The following is a 25,182-nucleotide window of genomic DNA, read 5'->3' on the forward strand; positions in this document are numbered from 1 at the left end:
GCCTACTTGGCCTATTGGTTAATCCTGCCCTGATGGCACCTAAACAAGCAGCAATTTTCACACCAACTATAAGTAACTTCATTCCAAGCCACCGGTAGGGGGCAGAGAGTAGCGCTAACTCCGAGTTTCATCTTACAAACCACTAACATAAGGAAGCTGCGGCACTGCTGACTGTGGGGAGCGCCCATAAAGAGCCCCTAGCCAGTGCCACGTCCGCATGCCGGAGGTTTAGCCCAGATTAATACACATTTTTACCAACCTGCTTGTTGGTTTTTTGTTACATTCATTAAACCCAACAGAACAAATGACACGAGTCCCAACGTGAACCACGCGCGCACCCGACGCTCCCTCCCGCGCTCTGTGGAAAGGTCCACGTGCTGCTATCACTGCCGGCTGGGGGGGCCGTGCGCTTTGCGACACTTTGCTGCAGTGCCGTGTTACGCTGCGGCTCTGAGATACCGGTTGTGTGAGGCAGGAGCTGAGCTGAACAGAGCAGCTGTGGTAACGGCGGTGAAAGCGGGAGCTCCTGTGAGGGACCGCGCTGAGCCAGCTGCCGCATAGTGTCCTGGTGTCGCCGCTGTCCCCGTACATGCTGCTGTGGGGCGTTGGGCCGGTGCTGGGTTTGCCGAAGACGGAGCGCAGGGGCCCCTGGCTTCCAGGCGCCGAAGATGGACTATGACTTTAAAGTGAAGCTGACGAGTGAGCGGGAGAGGGTGGAAGACCTGTTCGAATACGAGGGCTGCAAAGTTGGACGAGGCACTTATGGGCATGTATATAAAGCCAAGAGGAAAGACGGGTGAGTGACAAGGCCGGGGCTCCCTGCCTTTCCGGTATTTGTAGGGCTGCCGATGGAAGGAGGGGTGAGACACGGAGGGGGCGTTTTCTCTTTCTTCCCTCTGTCCCAGTATGCAATTTATGTCATGTCTTCTTATTTTGGGCTGAGCCCTGTTACCGGTCCATGAAAACTGCTGGGGAGATGGTGGAGGCTGTGCTCAGTCTTCATGCACCTGCAGAACTTGCTTTTATTTTTTTTTTTTGGGGGGGGGGGGGAGAGGGGGTGGCGGCTGTAAGTACAGATCTCTCAATTTGGTGGTCAGCACACGGACAGATCTGGGGTTGACTTTTAGCTTTCCGGAAGTAATGTGTGATTGAAGAGCAATGGCTGTTACAGGAGTGGCAGTGGGATTCCACGGGAAGTATTTGGCTTGATTGTTTTAAAGTGGAAGTAAGTAGTTTTTGTTCAAGAAAGCTCTTTAGAAACAACCCGATTTATTTCCTTGCAAATTGCACTACAACAACAGCCCTACCAGACACACGCAGCGCTATACATTGAACACGCAAGAGACAGTCCCTGACCGATAGAGCTTATAATCTTATTATGACAGACACACAGGGCCAAAGGGTGAATCTACTGTTTAAAAAGCCAGACATTTAAACATATGAAGGAACAATTCTTAGAGACGTTGGGATGGTAAAGGAAGAATATTTGTTAGGCCCGTAGTAGAGCAGCAAAGAGATGCAAATCGATTCTTGAAGCAACAGGATTTAGTTGTTGCTGAATACTATTGACACCGGCAAGCTGTAAACAGTTGTTTATTTGTTGTGAGCATACTGAGGCTGAAACGTCTTCGAATATATATTCTAAAAATAATGAAAAAATAGACCTTACTTACACCATAGATCACATTAGGACACCTACAATTTACTGCTCATTTCTTTGTTTTATATCGCATTTCATAGTGTCTCACTAATTGACAATATTTTATATCTTTCAAATGATAGCTGTTAACGTCTGGACTCTGTTTTTATCTTGAAACCTTGCCAATTTTGTAATTGGGTGATCTTTTGTGACTAGTTTGAATTGTTTATTACCATGAATGCTGTTTTATGAAATGTATAACAGAACTATCTCTGAATTTGATATCCGAATGTGCTAACATTTCTTGGATAAGCTTTTATAACTGCCATGAACCTGACTCTTTAACAATAGATAAGTATTATTGTTTATTGAAAGCTTCTATATTGTTACTAATGATTAGGGAGTCATGAGCTTCTGTAATGGCATTTAGAGTACATGATTTTATTGGACATACATAATTTCTATACATTAACATGCCTTAAGCATCAGCTTTTGTGTAGCATTGTGGTAAGAAGTCTATTTTAAATATATTTGAATTTAAAAATTCAAAATAATAGCAGGGCATTGGTCTTTCAAATGGAAATGCCCTGCTAGAGAGGAGCTGTCTGTGTGATCTGGATTAAAAATGTTCCATTGTATGCTTTTCCAGTAGTTTGTAAATTATTTACTTTTACCTTACATGGGTTCTGTTTTTGTAGATACAGGAATTTCTACTGTGGCATAGAAACCAGTTTAAATTCCTTGAATGAAAAAGTCAGCAGATGTCTTATTGTTTACTGTAAAGGAAGATATGCAGAGTTAATATTGGCAAAGCACTGCCTTTTTTTAGAATTATGTTAAGTATGTTTTTTTAATATTAAAATGGTTTAAGATTATACAATTAATGGTATTGAAATTTGTTATTTAAAATCTGACACTAGGCTTAATTATTAAAAATTGACCTCAGGTCTGACAAAAATGTGGAATTGTAATCTTTTATATGTAATTTTTCTGCTAGTTTATCAAACTGTTGTATAGCGTTTTAGTGCGAGCTGGGAAGGCAAATGCCTAGGTGCTCATTCAGTTCCTATGAGCATTGGAGCATTTACCTCACCGGCCTGATATTGTAATATTCCCATTAAAGGATCCACATAATATTTTCCTCTGGTTTCATATATTGGTGTTCTCTTCAGAAATTTTTGCCAGCTGGGTAAGGGAGACTTGTACAGTATTATAACATTTTTTTTCTTAAGTTATCCAAGTGGTCAGTAAAAATCAGCTGAGTGGTGGCACCCATTCAAAAGATCCTGGAGAGAACACTGTATGTGTGTTTGTGTATCATCGTGCTGGCAATAGATGGATATTTAGGTTGTTTTGTTTTAGAGCCAAACACAATAAAAATAACTTGTTTCTTTGTACACTTCCAAAACTGTTGTCAAACCTGATAAAACTCAAAAGAAGTTATCCTAATCCTAAATGGCTTCAGGACATATGACTTTATGAAGTGCACCACAATTGATAAGCTTCATAATAAAACCCTGGAACTTTGAGAAGAGTCTGCCTGTTAATTTGTGTTGGTGATATATTATAAATGAACTTCTTTGCAGAGCCTTTATCTATTTATTTTAAAGGATTTTATTTTTCTTTCTGTGTACAGTCATCTTTAGAGTACTACTGTCATTCATTAAATGCACATCTCTCACTCCCTTGAGAGGATGTAGAGCTGCTTGCTTTAGTAGACTTATTTTATTTATATCTACTGTAGCATCCATTCACTGAAAGTTTGCCTTATACGGAATTTAGCTTTTTGAGCCTGTTTACTAAAGTGTACTAAAGGGCAAACATTAATATGTGGTAAGTTAAATAAAGGGCAAAATCTAATGCACAGTAAGTGGAAAATTTGTGCAGTAATTGTTGGCATTACCATCATCTGCCCATACAGTTACTACACACACAGAATTTACTGCAAGGAACAGGTGAAGTGCATCCATGCTGTCAGCAATGCACTTAATTCAGCTCCTGCACCTGCTAACATCTTGTTCTTCCCTTTCAACAGTGCTACCTGGCTGGAAGCAGGAATGATCCCTAGTTGTTTTTGCCCTTTTGGTGGGCTGGCCTCAAAGTGACAGCTCATATCCCTAGTAGTGGTCTTGTGGTACTAGGGTCTAATGTACTACATAAGGGCTGTGCAAACTTATTGGCAACTTGACCCCTAGCAGTAGTACAAAGACACAATAACTGGACGGGTGGGGAGGGGGGTTTCAGAGCTGCAGTTTTGATCCTGGGCTTTTGACCCGGGTAGGAGAGAGGCTGAGTATCGCTCCTGCTCTATGCTAGATTATAGAGATTTACAGTAAAAGCTGAGGGGTTGTAATCAGGAGTGGAAGGGGGTTGGGAGGCAAACCTTTTTAAGAATATTGGGGGGGACGGGAATGTATAAAAGATGTCAGTGGGTGTCTGGAGAGATGCAGGGGATGTGTTAAGTGCAATCACAAATAACATAGTTGTATTTTATAACTTCTCTTGAGGAAACATTAAGTGCCCTGTGCTAACTGCACAAGTGAAAGCGTGCGGTAAAGTACTGTGTGCTAATTGTAATATGCAGTCCATGCCCAGTTCCTGCTCCCACCTCCAAATTTGGCATACAGTTAGTATATGAATTAATGTATGCTGTCATGCCAATATACTCTAGTTTTAGTAAACAGGCCCATTTGTTTGGTTGTTGGTAATCTCTGGAATATGAAAGTGAAGCCCAAGCCAAAAAGACTTTAATGCAGGTATAAGGGGAAATTTTACTTTTGAGTTGTCTGTCTCGCCTCTGTTGCCTTCTCTAGTGCATAAACATGTTTAGATCCTTAGATTTCATCACTAGACGGACCACTTAGAGCAGTGGTGTCAAACTCGTGGCCCGCCAGGTACTATTTTGAGGCACTCGGTATGTTTATCATAATCACAAAAGTAAAATAAAACAGTTTTTTGATTTATATGTCTCTTTAGCTATAAATCAGGGGGTGCCCAATACATCGATCGCGATCGACTGGTAGATCGGGGAGGCAATGCGAGTCGATCGCGGAGCCCATCCCGGTCTCCGTGATAGACTTGTGTTGCTGTCCCGATCTACTGGGCCGTTCAGCCCTCCTCTCCCCAACGTCCCCCACCGCCGCCCCAAGCTCTCCCTGCAGAAGCTTTGCGCTGACCAGCGTTCCGCTCCCCGACATCAATTCTGACGTCGGAGAGGAATTTCTGGGCCAGCCAATCGCTGCCTGGCTGGCCCGGAACTTCCTCTCCGACATCAGAATTGACAGGGAGCGGAACACTGGTCAACGCGAGGCTTCTGCAGGAGGAGCTTGGGGCAGCGGTGGCTTGGGGGCCTGTTCCCCGATGACGGCGGCAAACCTAGTGGCTTGGGGGAGGGCAGGGAGTAAGAAAGAAAGGGGGGGCAGGGAGACAAAGAAAGAAGGGGGCAGGGAGAAAGAAAATAAAAAAGTTGGGGGAGAGAATGAGGTCTGGAAGAGAGGAAGCATACAGGAGGCTGAAAGAAGGGAAGGAATATTGGATGCACAGTCAGATGAAGAAAGTGCAACCAGAGACTCATGAAATCACCAGACAACAAAGGTAGGAAAAATGATTTTATTTTCAATTTAGTGATCAAAATGTGTCTGTTTTGAGAATTTTTATCTGCTGTCTATATTTTGCACTATGGCTCCCTTTTACTAAACCGCAATAGCGGTTTTTAGCACAGGGAGCCTATGAACGTCAAGAGCAGCGCGGAGCATTCAGCGCAGCTCCTTGCGCTAAAAACTGCTATTGTGGTTTAGTTAAAAGGGAGGGGGTATGTTTGTCTATTTTTGTATGGTTGTTACTGAGGTGACATTGCATAGAGTCATCTGCCTTGACCTCTTTTAAAAAACCCTGAAATATGAATGATAATTAACATTTTCTCTGCCTTTCAGTGTGCTTTGTGTTTTTTAAAAATTTTATTGTTGGTAGATCATTTTGACTTGGTCATTTTAAAAGTAGCTCATAAGCCCAAAAAGTGTGGGCACCCCTGCTATAAATGATAATATTATTATTAAGACTTAGCCAAAATGAAATATTTGTAAACTATAAAGAGTTTTACCTCATGCAAAATTGTAATTTCTTTAATAAGACATTAACTATTTTTTCTGAGGCCTTCCAAGTACCTACAAATCCAAAATGTGGCCATGCAAAGGGTTTGAGTTTGAGACCACTGACTTAGAGTATTTGTCATTCCAGTAGCCCTACTTCTACTGCCTCTACTCTCTTAGTTTCTGGGTGTGCAGTTTTGACAATATTAATTTACACAATACATATTCCCATTAAAAATGCTCCCACATTGGTAGGATATTAATTTTTTTTATTAGGGCAGGGTAGAAGATTGAAGATGGAAGTTATTTTTATTATAAAGTAACTATGCGTACGTTCAATGAAAAAACATGTATGTTAGCGGTCTTATCAGAGACCAGCCTTATCTACTTTATTAGCTTCCTTTGTATTGATCACTTATTCTTTCTTATGCTAATGTATCTACATGTTGTATCCACTAATTGTATATTCAGCATTTGGATAATTAGCACTACACATCAACACAAAATTAAATCATTGGATTGTGATAGAATACTGCCATTAGGCTGCTGTTTGGTGAAAGGAGCAACTAAGAGAAAAAAATGGTTATAGACACTCCCTCTTAAATAGTAGAGACCACAGATGTGAACCTGAGAGTCTTAGGAATGTACTGCCTGGAACCAAGATAGTGTTGGAGTGAGATGTGGATCTGGAGGGTCCTGCTACTGCTTGGGATATTTCCTTGATTTTTCTCAAATGACCTTTCTAGTTGATACCTAAGCATAGAGCAGTGGCCTGGGGGCCACATACGGCCCGCCAGGTACTATTTTGAGGCCCTCGGTATGCTTATCATAATTGCAAAGTAAAATAAAACAGTTTCTTGATCATATGTCTCTTTAGCTATAAATTACAATATTATTATTAAGACTTATCTAAAAGGAAAGATTTATGAGCTATAAAGAGTTTTACCTCATGCAAAATTGTCATTTCTTTAATAAGACATTAACTATTTTTTCTGAGGCCCTCCAAGTACCTACAAATCCAAAATGTGGCCCATCAAAGGATATTAGTTTGAGACCACAGGCATAGAGAGAAACAGAGGGGAGTTTCTTCTACCGCTCTTACTACTTCATCACCGTGCATCTTTGGTGACACCTTCTATTTTGGGTGGATTGGCTGTTGGTCTCGGAAAGGAGACTGACTTTGACAGTGAAGTTTTGCTGAGCCTAGCTTCCGAGAATACTGTGAGATTCATTGGCACAGTCTGAGGAGGAACCAGGAGTTATTTCTGGCTTGGTGGTGCAGACTGCTCAGTAGCCTCCAGCGAGAATCAGTACAGCTTTAGTTTCGGCATTAGGGACGATGTCAGATTCTTGGAGTGAGTGGAATGCAGAAAGGCTTTGAAGAAAATTGTGGATACTGTAAAATCTTACATTCTTATTAAGAATTTCCAGGTTTTCTGAATTTCCCAATAATTATATTGTTATCTTGAGAAGCTTGCTGGTTTAAATTAGTTTTCAAATCTTGTGACATAAAGGTTGTGATCAATGAAATGGTTACAAAAGAGGAGCACATACCTGATGCAAACTTTCCAGGGCTGTCCATAATGCATCCATTGTCGCTATCTGTGATTTCACCAAGTGGATGGAAAGAAATTACAGAAACAGGAGTCTTCTTTATTACCTTCTTTCACAGAAACCTGCTTTCACAGATGATCAAGTTCATCACTTAGATATTTGTCTCACAGTTTTCTGACTTTAGCTTTTGATTATTTCAGCAGCTTTTGATTATTTCAGAAGATAAGAGGGGGTGTTAAAAAGTTCTCAGACCAACCAAGAAGGGAATGACTTGGAGCCATGAAACTTACAAGTTATTCTGTATATTCACCCCTAAGTTCAACACACTTGGCACATCGGGTCTGAAGTTTCTGTAACCCTTCCCAAAAATACTCTGGTCACTGAAATACTTTGAAATTTGTCACCTATTTCAAACTCCTTTTAAGCTTTGGAAACAGAAAATAGATGGAACAAGATCTGGTGAGTGAGGCAGATTGTCTATCTATGCACTGAAACCCCAACTGAGTCAAAACATCTAGTGTGAAGGGAAGGAATATAAAGGTATGGTTATACTACCATCCCCTGGGACAAAATGAGCAGACAGAGAAATGTTTTCAGAGATTAGGAAATTTGGAGAATTGGGCAACAGTATAATGGGTGATTTCAATTACAGGAAAGAGTTGGAAAATAATCTAAAAAAGCAACTCTCTTCTATTATGGGAAAAGGCTGGTGAGACACCCACACACTCTCAAGTGGAGAAAAAGACCTCAAAGTTACACAGGGGACATACAAACAGCATAAAGCTGTGTCAAAGTAAACCCACTGTCATCATCGGTCAGAAAAAACTCCACATACTGATGTAACCCACCAATTTCGACCTAAGCAGGTCATTAAGAAAAAACTGTGAGAAATTCAAACTTGGTGGGAGGCAGTTTCAAAGAAAATGACAAGTCCAATAGACGGCTTAAATAGTTCAATATAAGACCGCATCCAAACAGCAAGTCCAAAAAAAATCCAAAAACTTATCTGTGATGCCTTCAACCGCTAAAGGAATTATTTGGAATTGGACCTTTAGCGGTTGAAGGCGTCACAGCTAAGTGAAAGTTTTTGGATTTTTTTGGACTACGCTACTAATGTGAATTCTTTGCTTCGGTCTTTATGGAAGAAGATGTAAGAGATCTACCTGAACCGGAAATGGTTTTCAAGGGTAATGATGCGGAGGAACTGAAAGAAATCTCGGTGAATCTGGAAGATGTTCTAAGCCAAATCGACAAGTTAAAAAGTGATAAATTGCCTGGACCAGATGGTATACATCCCAGGGTGCTAAAATAAGTCAAACATGAAATTGCTGACCTGCTGTTAGTGATCTGTAACCTGTCGCTAAAATCATCTGTACTACCTGAAGATTGGAGGGAGGGCCAATGTTAGGTCAATTTTTTTTTTAAAGGGTTCTAGGGGAGATCTGGGAAAACAGACCTGTAAGCCTGACTTCAGTGCAAAATGGTGGAAACAATTTTAAAATAAACTAGTGTTTAAGCCCGTTAGATTAACGGGTGCTAAAATAGATGTGTAGACTTAACAGATCACAAAATTTAATGAAAACTTACCGTGTGAGCTGTCTGTCTTTCCCTCTTTCTCTCTCTCTCCTTGGCCGCCGTCTTCCCTTCCTCGCCTCTCTCCTTGGCCGCCAGCCGTCTGTCTGTCCCTTTCTCTTTGTCTCTCCTTGGCCTCTGGCCGGCCGGCCGTCTGTCTCTCTGGCCCCTTGTCTGTCCGTCATTCTCTCTCCCTGGCCCCCTGTCTATCTGTCCCTCTTGCCCTCAGTCTCTCTCCCTGCCCGCTGTCCCTCTGTGTGCGTTCGTCTTTCGCTCTTGCCCACTGCCTGCCTGTCTCTCCATCTCTCTCCGTGGCCCCCTGCCTGCCTGCCCGCCTATCTCTCTCTGTGGTGCCATGCCTGCCTTTCCCTCTGTCTCTCTCTGTCTCCCCCCAGAGTAAACCAAGACTGTCCCCCAGCACACCCCTCCCCCCAAAGCACAGCAAGGTTGCTCCCTAGCCACCTTTCCCTCTCCCCCCCCACTTCCCTGTGCAGTAGCAGCACTTCCCTCCCATCCTTCCCTGTGCAGCAGCACCCCCTACCTGCTCCCCCCCTGTCCTGCAGTAGCCCTTCTCCTTTCCCTCTACCTCCCCCTATCCAGCAGCACCCCCTTCCTGCTCCCTCTGTCCTGCAGTAGGCCAGCCATCAATAGCGTTTCTCATCACCCTTCCCTCCCCTCCTGGGTCTCACACAGCCATCGGCAGCGCAGCATTCACAACTCGCTGCTCCTGCTTGCCTCGTTCCTTTGTCGCTTCCGGTTCCCACCTACTTTCTTTTTGCGTGAAGGCAGGAGCAGGACCCGGCAGCGAGGAAGGCCTAAAGCAAACAGGAGCAGCGAGTCGAAGCCTCCCTCCCTGCCCCAGGCTGTAAGCGACATTGGCAAATCAAACTGCCAGACTCCACCGCCGCAAGCCGCCTCACACGCCGGAAATAGAATTCGGCTTGGAGTCACACAGCACGGTGGCAGGGATCGCAAAACCTTAAGTGCGCATGTGCACTTAGGAGTAAATTCTCTATTAGTACGTTTAACTTAGGCGTGCTTTGGACGTCCGGTAAACGTAAATAACAATTAACTATATTTAGGCGTGAGATAGACGTCCCGCAAAATAGACGTGCGCAAAATAGACGTCCCTCGTCGCGCAAAATAGACGTCCCTCAAAATAGACGTCCCTCGTCGCACAAAATAGACGTCCTTCATGGACCCGTGATAGACGTGAGTACGGGTTTGTTTTTTGTTATTTGTTTTTTTTTTTAAATTATACTTTATATATACTCTTTATTATCACACATTCAGCATTGATAAGTATAGGATGATGAAAAACATAACTAAAACACTGTATCAGAATTGTACAATTTACCATTAATACAAGGAAAAGAAATATGTTATGTTTCAAAGGAAAACTAGAAAATGAAACGTACCGAGTGGGTGTTGAACTTACATTATCAGTAATGGAAGGTGGGAACCAGTAGATGTGTGCTACACAGAAAGCTATACAGGAATGTCATACTCACCTCCTATTAGAAGTGGAAAGGATAGGACTTTGAACACCATATAGACTTTTTATAAACTTCGTATAACTTCCACAAAGACTGGCAGGAAAGGCACCCTAACTCATCCAATAAGCTTTCTCTCGATTTGCCAGAGACATTATTTCAGAGAGGATAGTTTAGAAGTGATATCTTGCTCCAAAGAACACTCTCCTGGTCTTAAAACATTCCTACTATCAGCTCATTCTTCACAACAAGAAACACAATCAAAACACAGATTCAACCTGAATGTGGCTTCCAGTTCACAGGAAGAGGAAATAGCAAGCAGCACAATGCTGATCTCATTGTGACATCATCAAGGTGCACCTGGAAGGTAGATATGCCACAAGTAAAAGACAAGCCGGGACTTGAACTCACAACCTACAGATGATCGAGATAGTGCTTTTACTCACTGACCTACACCTGTGTCTCTAATTCCTCTGTCATAGCATACCTTAGTAATGTGCTAAAGTATACTCTACTTAGCTATCATATCACAGTCAGTTGAGGCTCAATGGTGTAAAGCACTGTTGTCACGGATGCAACACCCATATTCTTAAGTATGGTTCAATAAATGTAATACAGAGTCAAAATTATGCTGTTTATTTTATCAAACCCAAGCTCAACTTTTTAATGTATTGTGTATAGTCTCGCTAATGTGTTTGTGATGAAAATTAGATGTGATACGTGTATATATATAAACCCTAGCCACGCATGCGCACATACCTGCGTGCTTCTGTGATCTCTGCTCTGTGATCAGTAGGTCTGTGGCCAGCAGGAGTGCAGATGCAGCAGCCAGGTGACTCCCCCCCTCCCTCCCTCCCTCCCTCCCTCACCACCAAAATCACCACCGCCAAAGCTTCCTCCTTCTGGCCAGGCGGGAGGAGGGCTCCGAGTCGCTGAAGACTGTCCCAGATCGCTCATAAATTAACCTTTTCATCTGAGGTGTGAGGCTGCGGTGACCTTGCTCCCCGGCTCACTAAGGTTTCATCTTAAGAAATTCAAATGCATTGTAGAAAATGCAAGTGACTATTCTGTGTCATCCTAGACACCCCTGCAACACCCCAACAACACACTCCTGCAGCATAAACCCCTCATGTTATAATCAAGTAAAAGACAAGCTGCGAGTTGAACTCATAACCTATGGATAACTGGTACAGCTTGTTTACTAACTGAGCTACCAAGCTACTTAACTGTAGCCCTAACCCTAACCATAAAGTAGCATCTGACATTATAGAAGCCGTTAGAATTTTGAAATAGTTTTGGACGTTCCTTGGGTGTTCTTAGATCAAATATACCTGTAGATACTTGCAATGATTACCCCTTGTCAAAGCTTGTACCTAAAGCCATTTCTGGAGACTCCCATTCCCAAGTCCCCAACATAGCTCAGTGCTTAAAAGCACTGCTTGTATCTTCCCCAAAGGTCAGGGGTTCAAGTCCTGACTAAGGTTACCAAAGACAGAATATTTTTTTTTTTCCACCCACCCACCCACCCATGCATAGCTAAGCATGTGAACCTCTTCATTTATTTAATTTATAACGTCACTGTGTTTGGGGGGGAGGTGAAGTTTCATTAGGTTTACATGGTAAGCTTCTAAGCTTGTACCTAAAGCCATTTCTGGAGACTCCCATTCCCAAGTCCCCAACATAGCTCAGTGCTTAAAAGCACTGCTTGTATCTTCCCCAAAGGTCAGGGGTTCAAGTCCTGACTAAGGTTACCAAAAACAGAATATGATTTTGTTTTTCCACCCACCCATGCATAGCTAAGCATGTGAACCTCTTCATTTATTTAATTTATAACGTCACTGTGTTTGGGGGGGAGGTGAAGTTTCATTAGGTTTACATGGTAAGCTTCTAAGCTTGTACCTAAAGCCATTTCTGGAGACTCCCATTCCCAAGTCCCCAACATAGCTCAGTGCTTAAAAGCACTGCTTGTATCTTCCCCAAAGGTCAGGGGTTCAAGTCCTGACTAAGGTTACCAAAAACAGAATATGATTTTGTTTTTCCACCCACCCATGCATAGCTAAGCATGTGAACCTCTTCATTTATTTAATTTATAACGTCACTGTGTTTGGGGGGGAGGTGAAGTTTCATTAGGTTTACATGGTAAGCTTCTAAGCGTTCTGCTGTACATTTTTGTATAACAGCGATATCGGCGTCGTTGCGCATGTAATGAACTGTATTGATGTAGAGTATAGTAGCTGCTTCAAGTACGCTCATGAGGCATATATACGTCATCGATGTTTTTTTCTATACTTGTTCTTCACATGCAGTTATTTCCTATAAAATGGCAGCCAGGACACAGCCAAACCAGGCTCTTCCTACCAAACGAGCATCACTACTTTGTAGTGCCTGGCCATCACAGGTCATATCTGCAATTGAGAAACTCCTGGATTTGCCTGACCTGGTGGTATAACAGAAGAGCCTCATGTCCCAGGGAAGTGGAAAGGATAGGACTTTGAACACCATATAGACCTCATATAAACTTCGTTTAGGTTCCACAAAGACTGGTAGAAAAGGCACCTAAGTCATGCAATAAGCTTTCTTTCGATTTGCCAGAGACATTATTTCAGAGAGGTTGCTTAAAAGAAGACTCTCCTGGTCTTAAAACATTGCAACAATCAGCTCATTCGTCACAACAAGAAACAGAATCAAAACACTGATTCAACCTGAATGTGGCTTCCAGTTCACAGGAAGAGGAAGTAGCAAGCAGCACAATGCTGATCTCATTGTGACATCATCAAGGTGCACCTGGAAGGTAGATATGCCACAAGTAAAAGACAAGCCGGGACTTGAACTCACAACCTACAGATGATCGATATAGTGCTTTTACTCACTGACCTACACCTGTGTCTCTGGTTCCCCTGTCATAGCATACCTTAGTGATGTGCCAAGGTATAATCAGCTTAGCTATCATATCACAATTAGCTGACACAAAAAAGTGGTAGGTCAATGGTTTAAAGCACTGCTTTCACTGACTCGAAATCCATATTCTCAAGTATGGTTGAATACATAGTTCAAAAGTGCTGTCTTGATCACACACAAATTCAACTTTTCAAATGTTTTGTATCTGGTATTGCTAATGTGCTGTTTCAGATGAAAATGAGATGTGATTGGTGTGTATCTTGTAATTTTATTCAAATGAGTATTGTGTCAGCTGAAGGAGTTGAGGGTGTTAAAACCGAACTGTACTACTGAATGAATCTATTCCGTTTAGGCGCTTAACATTCGCCGTCCTATATGCTACAATAATGGCATTCCTTTGGTAAGTAATCACAACATCCTTAAGTGGTTTAAGATTTTTATTGTAGAATATTATGTCATTTCATTGACACTCAAAAGTCCAGAAAAGCGGTGTGAAATTGTAACACATGCAACTGCAGTTTGCTGAGATGGATCACAGCTACACCGGTATACAGAGTAAGCCCCTCCTAGGTCCAAATCAACTCCCAGCCTACAGGAGGAAAGGGTACAATGTCAGTGCATGTGAAATATTAAGATTTGCTCATGGTAGGGTAAGGCAGGATGTAGGAAAAAGACAGGAAAGTAAGGAGGTCAGAGAATAAAGGCCAGAGGTTTATGCCAGAGAAGCAAGGGAAATAAAAGCCATCCTCCTTGTTACAGAGTCCATATGTGAGCTAATAACCTACACACACTGGTTGGAATGTTGAAGGTTAGTAGAAGTGAGCACAAATGTCTCATACCTACCTATGCACAAGTATCAGGAATACGTCACAGGATCCGCCCGTATCACAGGAACAGCTTCACGATGAGATGCTAGCCACATGAGGAGGAGGAGGAGATCAGCTGGGCCCGAACACCTGCAAAGAGGGGAAGCATGTTAATACATTGGAAAAGTCCCCCACCTCAAACTGTTACAATACCTACAGTTATCCTATAGCTTCAGTTGAACTTGAAGTACCAGCATGGAGAAGGGAGGGGGGGGGTGCTAGTCTTATTCTACACAGAAACTTGTAGACCCATACCATCATTAACTCCTACAAGGTGTGGAAAGCTGAGCAGCATATAGGCTTCTGATAGCCATAGTTTTAACATTTTAGCAGTATAACTCATCCAATCTGCTTTCTCTGAGCTCCCAATATAGATGTCATTTATACCTAAAACTAAGGGGGTGTTCAATCAACACACATGCTAACCTAACACCAGCATGTGTCGATATACAATTTGTTGTTGGTAAAACAACAAAAAACCAAGAGGTCCTAAACTGCTAGCTCATACCAGGCCATCGAGAAGCACATTACGATGCCCTTGTATGGTGACGATGAAAGTCTTGGACATCCAACCTGCAACAAGAGTATGAAAGCTGTTAGCTATTTGACATGTGGGCAATTCATCATAAAGCCTGCTAATGGAATGATATACAGGAGCAACATAGTGAATGAGGCCAAAAACAAAGATAGCTTACCTATTATTCTACCTTTAATACTTGAGCTGCTACCAATAACTTCTTGCTTTGCTGGTCAGGGACATCTGAACTTTAACTTCAGCCTAGAGAAAGAGGCATCATCACATTCACTCACATGAGACAGAGACAGACAGAGAGAGAGAAGCTGTTTGGGGTTCACATAAATATACTCACCATTATCCCAAGAAATGGGCTCTTATTAGGTTGTCCCTGACCACCTGCCCTCTCCTACGCTCTTCTTGCTCAGGTAGAGGCCTGCGTCTAGCTTGGATGTCCTCATCATCGTCACTGTCTTGGACCGGCTCAGGAGGGTCTGGCATCCGTCTTCTCAGCGCTAGGTTATGTAGCATGCAGCAGGCAACAAACATCCTGGACACCTTGTCGGGCCTGTACAGCAGTTGCCCTCCTGAGCGGTGTAGACATCTAAAGCGGGACTTGAGCAACCCAAACGCACGTTCCACGATGGTCCTTGTGGTGTTCAGGGCCCGGTTATATCGCTCCTCCTCTGGCTGTTGGGGACGCACAATTGGGGTCATCAACCATGTCCTCAGGGGATAGGCACGATCACCTGCAAGGAGAAACAATATTAGAAAAGGGGCACATATCTGTTGTCCATTGTTCTGCATCACCTCCAAAGTTAGCCATGACCCTGTGGTAAAATGAGAGAAAGGCGGTTAATGTAGCAAAGCTTTATCTGCAGTAGTACGTTAACTCACCAACCAGCCATCCACCTTGGATTTCACCCCTCTGGAACCTGCCACCTAGGCCAGAGTGGGCCAGGATATAAGCGTCGTGGCAGGACCCTGGAAAGCTGGCACACACATCTGTCACCTCCATGGTAGCACTACAGACCACCTGCATGTTCATGGAATGATATGCCCTCCGGTTCCTAAATTGCCTTTCAGTTTCAGCAGGTGGTCTGAGTGCTACGTGTGTGCAGTCTATAGCTCCCAGGACAGAGGGGAAACGTGCCAGTTGAGCAAAACCCCTCATTGTGCGTTGCCGCTCTGCCTCACTCATTGGAAACTGGATATACATAGCAATACGCCTTAAAAAGACTTCCAAAAACTTATTGATTATCCTGGATACAGACGGTTGACTGATGCCAGCCCCAGCTCCCAGGGGCCTTTGGAAGGTTCCTGTAGCCAAAAACCCCAGGGCTGTAGTTACTTGTACATAAACTGGAAGGGAATGTCCCCTAAGAGTGGTGCGCTCCAAATCCACCTGCAGTTGCTCACAGAGATGAACTATGGTCTCCCGATTAAATCTAAAGAGACCAATACACCGCTCATCTGTCATATCAAGGAAGTTTGCCCTGGGCCTATATACCCTGGGGGCCTGGCGTCGGCGTCGGCCTGGGCCTCTGCCTCCAACCTGGCCACGCCCCAGGGCCACAGCCGGACCTCTTCCTCTACCTCTAACCTGCCCACGCCCCGGGGCCGGGGCCAGGGCCAGGGCTGGGGCCGGGGCCGCCACCAGACCCCTTCCTCTGCGCAGCAATCTATCATGGGCCACCACATGTAAGACAAACTCAAACTCATCAATCATCTCTCAAACCAATACCAGACCAAAGACACAACTGACAAGTACACAACAAAAGGGAGAAGATGGGGGAAAGGAGAAACAATACAATCACAGTACAAAGTCACACTATCACAAATCAACCACCAGAAGCACGAACGCACGGGAGTCTAAAGGAGACAAAATAATGATTTTTTAAAGATCCTTATATACTCTCGACGCCGATGTAGCGTCTGACGTCATAACCGTTACAATTTTGAAATCTATTTGCACAGTCATTGGGTGTGCATAGATCAAATACACCTGTAAATACTTGCAATGATTACCCTTTCTCAAAGCTTGTACCTATAGCCATTTCTGGAGACACCCATTCCCAAGTCCCCAACATAGCTCAGTGCTTAAAAGCACTGCTTGTATCTTCCCCAAAGGTCAGGGGTTCAAGTCCTGACTAAGGTTACCAAAAACAGAATATGATTTTGTTTTTCCACCCACCCATGCATAGCTAAGCTAAAATATGTGAACCTCACTTCCCAATCTTCATTTATTTAATTTACAAATTGTCATTGTGTTTGGGGGAGGTGAAGTTTCATTAGGTTTACATGGTAAGCTTCTAAGCGTTCTGCTGTACTTTTTTGTATAACAGCTATATCGGCGTGGTTTAGGATATAATCTATAGTGTTGATGTAACGCGGAGCGGCTGCTGCAAGCACGCCCAAGCGGCACAAACACGTCATCGCGTTTTTATGCGTTGTGACGTCATAGAATCGCCCGTTCTTCATACGCAGTTATTTCTCCTAAAATGGCTGCCAGGAGACAGCCAAATTTCTCAACAGAGGACTCCAGGCTGCTGGCCAGGCTCTTTTTGGTACATGAGCACCACTATTTTAGAGTGGCAGGCCATCGCAGGTCATACCTGCAGTTCAGGGACTCCTGGAGCCGCCTGACCCGGCGCTACAATCGTAGAGCCTCCTGTCCCAGGGAAGTAAGTATTCCAAGTCAGGCCCTCACAAATAATCATGTAAAATGTAATGATGGAAACCTGTCTCAATCAAATTGTTCATGTTTTTGTGGGTAAATTTTGATTCCTTTTAAAAACTACAATTGTGCATAATAAATCTTTTACATTGAATACTGAAATTAAAGCACATCCCAAAGGAGCAGTAGTAGGATTTCAAATGACAAATTCAGCTCCTAGAAGGCATCTATTCCATTCACAACATGCACACAACTAATTTTTGGGTCACAAGCTTCACATTTGTAATCGAAACATCTTGACATCAACTTTCCCAAAGTGCTGCTATGTCATTTCAAATACCTTAAACACTCCTGTATCAATCTGCTGGTCTAGGGAGATAGTGGCATGACGTTTAAAGTGACAGCGTCAGTACCCTGACGTCAGGGGTTTCAAGCCACGCTGCTCCTTCTGACCAAACTATTTTATTGCCCCTGCTGCATGATTGTAAGCTCACCAGGACATGCTGTAATGTGGGGCAGTGCTGATAGGCTACAGCCTCAGCACCCTGGGGTTGTGAGTTCAATCCCACCTCCTCCTTGTGATGCTGTCCATGTCACCTCACACACCCCCTCCCCCCCCCCCCCCCCACTGTCCCAGGTACAGTAGAGAGATAGCGATGCCTCCAGCACAGAAAGGGGAAATGCTGGTGTACGTGAATAAATTCATGTAAAACATGTGGCAGAAGGGGGTGGAGGCAGACACCAAAGCGGATAGGGGCTCTTGGAGGGCAGTGTACTCCATTTTTTGTGCTTATAGAGGTCAATACTTAAGTAAACATGTTATGCCATAGTGCTAGATGGCACTCATCATATCCCTCCCTCTCTGTTCTTTCTTTCTCTCTATTATCCAGGTTGAGGATCTCAGGAAAAGGGGGCGACTGCTGAGGCGCCAGGAGCGGGCCTTCCTTGAGGGGGTGAGGGAGGAAATGCGTGCACAAGCCGGTGAGTAATGAGTCCAGTGTGTGTTTCTTTGTGATCACCAGAATAAATAGATGAAAATGCTTGAGTAGCTGTAAACCATTCTTAATCATAAAATCTGCAGTAAAGCTGCTATTGTGATATCATGTCACAATGGCTTTATGGTGTTCTACTTGCCTCACTTACTTACGCTACATTTTGATGTTTACAGTGGAGTAGGTGCTTTGCATCCTGTTATTAGCATTTGAAGAAAATAACGTAGTAAATAATGTCATGTTCAAAAGTGTTGTGGACATATCTGACTGTATCCTATTTCTCTCTTGTCAAGCAGCAGCGCAGGCACCCCCCTCAGGAGGCCCCGCAGGTGATGGAGGGAGCCCCACCCTGGTCCTCGGCAGAGGAGGAAGAGGAGATGGAGGAGGAAGAGGAGGAAGAGGAGATGGAGGAGGAAGAGGAGGAGATAGAGGAGGAGATAGAGGAGGAGGAGGAGGAGGCCTGGCAGCCCTCAGGACCGCCCACACCACCACTGCCCCCTGGACCTCCACCACTGCCCCCACCACTGCCCCCTGGACCTCCACCACTGCCCCCACCACTGCCCCCTGGACTGCCTGCCCCACCACTGCCCCCTGGACCCCCACCGCCTGCCCCACCACTACCTCCAGGACCACCACCACCATCCCCTGTTGGACCTTCCCCTTCCCCCACCCATAGCCCTTCCCCTCACTCTCCTGCCCTTCCTGTTCCCATCCCACCCCCTTTCCTTGCTGTTCCCCCCCAGGAGCAGCCCGACCAGCCTCAGGAGGGGGTGGCCAGGGAGATGGCGGCCTACTCTGCCATCTTGGAGGAGGTGCAGGTATTGAGAGGGTGTGTGGAGAGGATGGAACATGCCCTCTTGCGGCTGATAGCCGAAAGAGGGCATGGTGCCAGCAGCCATACACCCTCTCAATGACTGCACCTCTTCTGCCCCCCTCGCCTGAGGTAGCTCAAGCTGCTCTTGGGGGGCACCCACCCTCTTTCCCTGTGTTATGTGTATGTAAATAGTTATTTAAAAAAAAAGTTTTCCAAGTTTTAAAAAGTTTATATTTTAATTAAAAAGTTGGTTATGGTTTAAACTTTCCTGTGTGGTTTTAACCTTGTAGCATCAGAAGTTTAGTGGACAGAGTCCAAGGTAGATAGGGGTTCAGGAGGGACTGCTGAATGGGCCCTTTTCAATATAACAACAAGGTGACATATAGAAAGTTTGACAATCTTTATTGGGGTCTGTCATTCATTCTATTACCTGCTAGCCACTTTGATGTCAAATCATTGCAGAATCTAGGAAAAAAGTAAGTGAATGCAAGGGTATATGCAACTGTAGGTAGATGACAACATCTCAGCTATGATGTGCAAAGTAAGCCAGTCCCTGTTCCAAAGTAAATGGCTACATAAGGAAGAGAATATAAGTCACTCTGGTAGATTTGTTGTTAAGGAATAGGGTTATTTCTAGTAAGAGTTGGCTCCACACCAGGAGAATCCAAATGAGACATGTGGGTTTTTCTTCATTTCACGGAAGGTGATGGAAGTAAAGGCCAGATACCTCAATCTATCCTCCTGGTTCAGGTGTGGAAACCACAAAGATGCTCACAGCTGCACTGCTCTCAGTACTATAAAAACTCCATCTGACAATACTGCACTTGCCTGTCTAAGACACCTGAAAACAGAAAAGAGGAGAAGCTGGTTTACACAACGTTCACAAACAGGGGGGTTCAACCCCCAAGGTCCTCCCTTCCCTGAAGCAATGTGTTAACCTCATATATGTTGAGCTGTTTAGATGTCACTGTGGTATAGGTGTTAAGGCAATAACCTTAACTTGCTGATGGTGTGGGTTAGTATCACCTGTAATCCTCCACTGCTACTGTTTAGAACTCATGTGAGGGAATAGACTAACTGAAAACAAAAAGTTTGTGTGCATATAACAGCAGGAATGCGTGCCATGGTGTTCTATGAGGCCAACATTATCAATTTACTATTGTTCCTGAAAGTCATTAAGGATACCTGTGTGAAGAGTGACTCAAGAGTAAGCAAATAAAGGTTACCATATATCATTCTCACCTACAACTGTTTGGCTAGGTGCAAACTGGTGTGCTGAGCTGCTGCTCTGGTCTGAAATGAAGAATACAGAGAAACTGTTAACAAAGACCTATGTCTCCTAAATTAAACACTGAAGTTGTGGCAGAACACACACCTAGAAGTAACAGAGCTGCTAACATACCTTTAGAATCCTTATTAAATATGGCAGCCATTAGGCACTCATTAGGAGTTTTCCACCTGAACCATGTTGATTGGATATCCATTGAATGGCAGTGTTCCCCCCCCCCCCCAACATACCCGACCTATTCTTATCAATGAGTTAGTACACAGAACCATTCCTCACCTGATTTTAATTTGCCTGTAATTAGATTCTACAAAGAATTAACTTTAACTCTGAGTAAACCCTCTCAGATGTATGAACACATCCATTTTACTTACATATCCATTTGTGTACCAGCAAAATATATACCAGTATGGTCTTTATCAGTCTTCTCAGTCATTTTTATCAGCCCTGTGGAATGGAGAGTAGGAGATATCAGAAATAAAATAACTAGTATAAACAATAGCACACAATGAAAGGCCATAAAGAGAAGTCACTTTTGGTTGGTTAGTTTCTTTAGTTCTATGATAGTTCAAAGTAGCTTACAAAATATCATTCTCACCTGGACTTACTATCTGAGCTGCTTCTAGAAAAGATAAAACCACATATTAGAATGGCCAGTATTAATGGCTCTGTGGAATAGAGGGAAATGGGAGGCAGAGATAGGGAAAGAAATGTAAAAGACTAAGACAGAGTAAAGTCTGAAACATCTGCATAAGCAATAGGATAGTATAGAAAGGAAACGCTGCTCACCTGGACCTTCTTATACTCATGCACGCCTATGTAGCGTGAGACGTCATCATGGTGGGAAAACTTTCTCTATGCCCATTGGGCGCCGTTCGGGTGCGGTTCCTTAGCCCGCTTCCTAACCACGCCCATCACACCTCATTGGGTGTTGTACAGGGGGTGTTTTTGAACGTGTTCTATAAGTAGCCTGAAAAGATGGCTACACCTTGCAACATGGCTTCAAAGCGAAAATCGAATTTCTTGCATGGAGAGTTGCAGATCCTTGTGGCCCAAGTTGGGGCCAACTATGATTCCCTCTTTGGGAGGGAAGCTGATAGGATTGGGATAGAAGGCCAGCATGCTATCTGGAGAAGAATCTGCAGTGACATAGATGCTGTATACCATCAGGGCCGTGATATAGAGGCTCTGAAAAAACGGTGGCGTGCCCTGCGGAGAGAGGTCCGGCGGAAGCAGGAACGAATTAATGCGCAGGGTCCTTGCGGCAACCTCCAGCTGACTGTCCTGGAGAGTGAGGTGATGGACATAGTGGGTCCTGGAATAGGTCCTGTTGTGGGAGCCATTGATACTTCCCTGGGGCACCAAGGTAACATCACTTTACATAGAAGCCATTGACTTGTTGGTGTTTTTACTCATATTTTATATCTTTCTAAACTACAACAGTACTATACAACCAATGCAATTCATAGTAATATAATAAAAGCCATTGCCTGTTTTGATACTCTTGGAAGCCTAACATGTGGAATACGTTGCTAATGTTCCATATGTTAGCCTGCATAATACCTTGTAAATGACCAGATGTACAGTATTGTGACCTGTGATGCAATTCAAATGATGTTCTCAGATGTTACCGCTTTCAACTAATACCAATGTGTATTTTCTTGTCTTTTTGCAGAGGCGTCCCATCCTCCTTCTGCTGCTGCTAGGGATGAAGGGGATGAGGAGGAGGAGGAGGAGGAAGCAGTGGCTGGAACATCATACGCCACCCCTCCTCCTCAGAACACTGCTACACAAGCTGCACCGGCGCCCCCCCTTCATCCCCACGATGACAACAGGGCAGTAGAGGAGGGGGAAGAGTTGGAGGGGGAAGAAGAGGTGGATGAGGTTGGAGCCCTGGGGGAGGAAGACTTCCATCAGGGTGATGAGCTGGAGGCCCCCCCTGATGAGCTCCACCGTCAATTGGTGGAGGTGGGTAACCACCTCCACCAAAGACAAACTTTGCTCATCAGGGAGGTGGCTGAGATAAAAGAAGCCACACATGTAATGAACCAGCACCTGGCCTCCCTGGTGGCCGAGCAGTCTGCAACACGTGCTGTGCAGACTGCAATCCTGGAAGAACAGGCAGGGACTCGCCGGGCGCTGGAGAACATGTGTGGCATTCTTTCACAACTTCTCCCCCAGCTCATCACCCAGACTGCCTCCCATGGGGATCCTGGACCTCAATCCACCTCCCAGACCTCCTCCAGCCAGGCTCCCACCAGGCAAGGTTCCCCCCCGGCCACCCGTGGCCGGAGTCGAGGCCGTGGCCGGGGAAAGGGAAAAGGAAAGGACCGCCATTAGGACCCACTATGTCCTCTGAACACTCCCAGGCCAGTCATGCCGCATGGACCCTGGGGCTCCGCTGGACCTCCTCTGCATGTACACGCCACAGCCTCTATATCACGGTTCAGTCACTGCAGATCTTTCATCCAGATAGCATCCTGGCCTGAGTGCCAATCTTCATCAGCTTCAACTCCCATCGAGGGCATCATAGTTGGATAATAACTATTACACCCTTCCAAGGATCTGTAGCTCTCCAGGAGCCATGTTGCCGACTTCATCTTAAGGTGCAACCCGTTGCCATCTGTTGGCAGCCTGGACATTTGCCTGACTTCATCTTAAGGTGCAACCCGTTGCCATCTGTTGGCAGCCTGGACATTTGCCTGACTTCATCTTAAGGTGCAACCCGTTGCCATCTGTTGGCAGCCTGGACATTTGCCTGACTTCATCTTAAGGTGCAACCCGTTGCCATCTGTTGGCAGCCTGGACATTTGCCTGACTTCATCTTAAGGTGCAACCCGTTGCCATCTGTTGGCAGCCTGGACATTTGCCTGACTTCATCCTTGTCACAGGAAATGAAAAACTTTTTTCTTTGAACCAGGAAGCATTTAATAATTAATTGCACACAGCACAGCGGGTTCTCTGAAGAAGCCTCCTTGGCAAAACGCGTCTGAACCCTGCCGGACCATCGCTGTATGGACTTTTAAGTTAAGTTTGCTTGCACGTTTTGAAAGTATATTTTTTGGAATCATTGAATACTCACCTATGTTATGGACATGCTAAACAGAATGAAGCACTTTCAATGACCAATCTCTTTAGGGGTTTGTTCCCCATCCTGAGTTTTTTGTATTCCATCCGTGGATTCTGAGCACCATCTGAGTTAAATAAGGTATTAAATACTTCTTCAGGCTTGTTCCCTTTTGTTTTTTGTGGTTGCATCCTATATTATGCATATTTCCATCTATTATGTACAACAGCAAGTCAATGGATTTATGTTTTACAATAAAATCCATCAAATAAATGAAACATATATAGCTGACAGTGTGTTTGTGTTTCAGCTTATATTGTATTCGTTAGGTGCTTCCCAGAGCTACATTGCTGTATCATGTGGTTTACAGAGGTATGTCCCAACAGTGTCATGAACGACCACTAGGCCAGTTAAGGGTTTGAGGATACCCCTAATGGATATGCATCGTGGTAGATTTGATGGCTGACACCTCCATTAGATGCAGGTCTCTCATGCATGCTCATTAGCGCTATCCCTTACAATCCTCTTATCCCACCTTTCACAACCTAGCTCCCTATGCATCAACATCTGTCCCTCTCTTTTGTTATTTTCCTTGATGCATACCAGGGGAGGGGAGGAGAGGGCTGGAACCTACATGCCATCTCTCCATTCCACCTCAAAACCTAGTGTTACTCCCTAATCTCCTTCCATCCCCAGTGGCAACCTTTCACCCTTTCTGTTAGCAAATACCCTTGCATCCCTAATCTCTCCTTGCCTCCATGACATCCTCCACCTCTTGCTTTTATCTTTTCTCATTCAAGACTACTATCCAGCATATCTCTGCTCCCCCCTCCTCCAAGTCTGGCCATATCTAGACACCTCTCCTGCATTCAACTTAAGAATCTCATTAATATGTATCCCATCTGGTGCAGTAGCTGCCTTGGTTGATGACATATTTCCCATATTTAAACAAAGGTTCCCATCCATTCCACATGGAGTTAATTGAATGTTGTAGGCCCCCTCTGCTCTTTCTTTTTGGTGTACTCTGCTACTATGGAAAATGGAGGTGGGGCAGACAATGACATTATGAAAGCAGGGAGAGTGGTGGGTGTGGGCATCTGTGTGTAACCTGACCTGGCCCCTTCTTTTCCCTAACAATTTATTCCCCTCCACACTTAACACAAAATTTAAGTCCCCAACAATCCCTCACACCAACACCCAGAAAAATCCATAAACTAAGGAAATACAGATAATGGGGGAGGGGAGGAGTGTCAAAGGCAGAAGGGAGTATAAAGGAGAACAGGCAAGTCATAGCACAAAGTTTCATCATTGAGGAAACAGAACACCACAAACACCAACTCACATGAGGGGGTCTTACATAGGCAAAATGGCTGTGCCAAAGCTTTCTATATACTAAGCACGCCTAATTAGCGGCGGACGTCATAGAAACCGTTAGGATTCAAATCTAATTGGATGTGCATTGGATGTGGTTTTGCAATATACAGCTGTAGTGACGTTGTAGTCATTTCCTTCACATCTCTAAGCTCTATGTTCTAAACAAAGTTACCTCTATAGCTCTATGCCTTAAGGCATTGCTTTTTTCATCGTCCATACATCAGGGGGTTCAAGTCTTGAGTAAGGTTAGCAAATAGGTTATATTCATTTCTCAGCCAGGACACCTGGTAACTCTTTAGCCTTGCCTTTACATATCAATATTTTGCTTCAGCTTTTATTATGTGCAGCC

General features: G+C 44.2%; 1 protein-coding gene across 5 annotated transcripts in view; it reads left to right on the forward strand.

Annotated features, from left to right (window-relative positions):
- Positions 1–230: 230 nt before the first annotated feature.
- CDK8 (cyclin dependent kinase 8) overlaps positions 231–25,182 on the forward strand; it is a 146,557-nt gene continuing 121,605 nt past the window's right edge. For 2 of the 5 annotated variants that reach the window (XM_033949371.1, XM_033949372.1), the window contains exon 1: positions 231–796. In XM_033949371.1, the coding sequence (XP_033805262.1) occupies positions 669–796 (128 nt within the window). In that variant the 5' untranslated portion in view covers positions 231–668. Of the gene's footprint in view, positions 797–1,161; positions 1,226–25,182 lie in introns of those variants that run through there. The other 3 variants (XM_033949374.1, XM_033949375.1, XM_033949376.1) reach the window with 3 other exon arrangements.

Source organism: Geotrypetes seraphini, chromosome 6, assembly GCF_902459505.1.
Source record: "Geotrypetes seraphini chromosome 6, aGeoSer1.1, whole genome shotgun sequence".
In the NCBI taxonomy this organism is placed as follows: domain Eukaryota; kingdom Metazoa; phylum Chordata; class Amphibia; order Gymnophiona; family Dermophiidae; genus Geotrypetes; species Geotrypetes seraphini.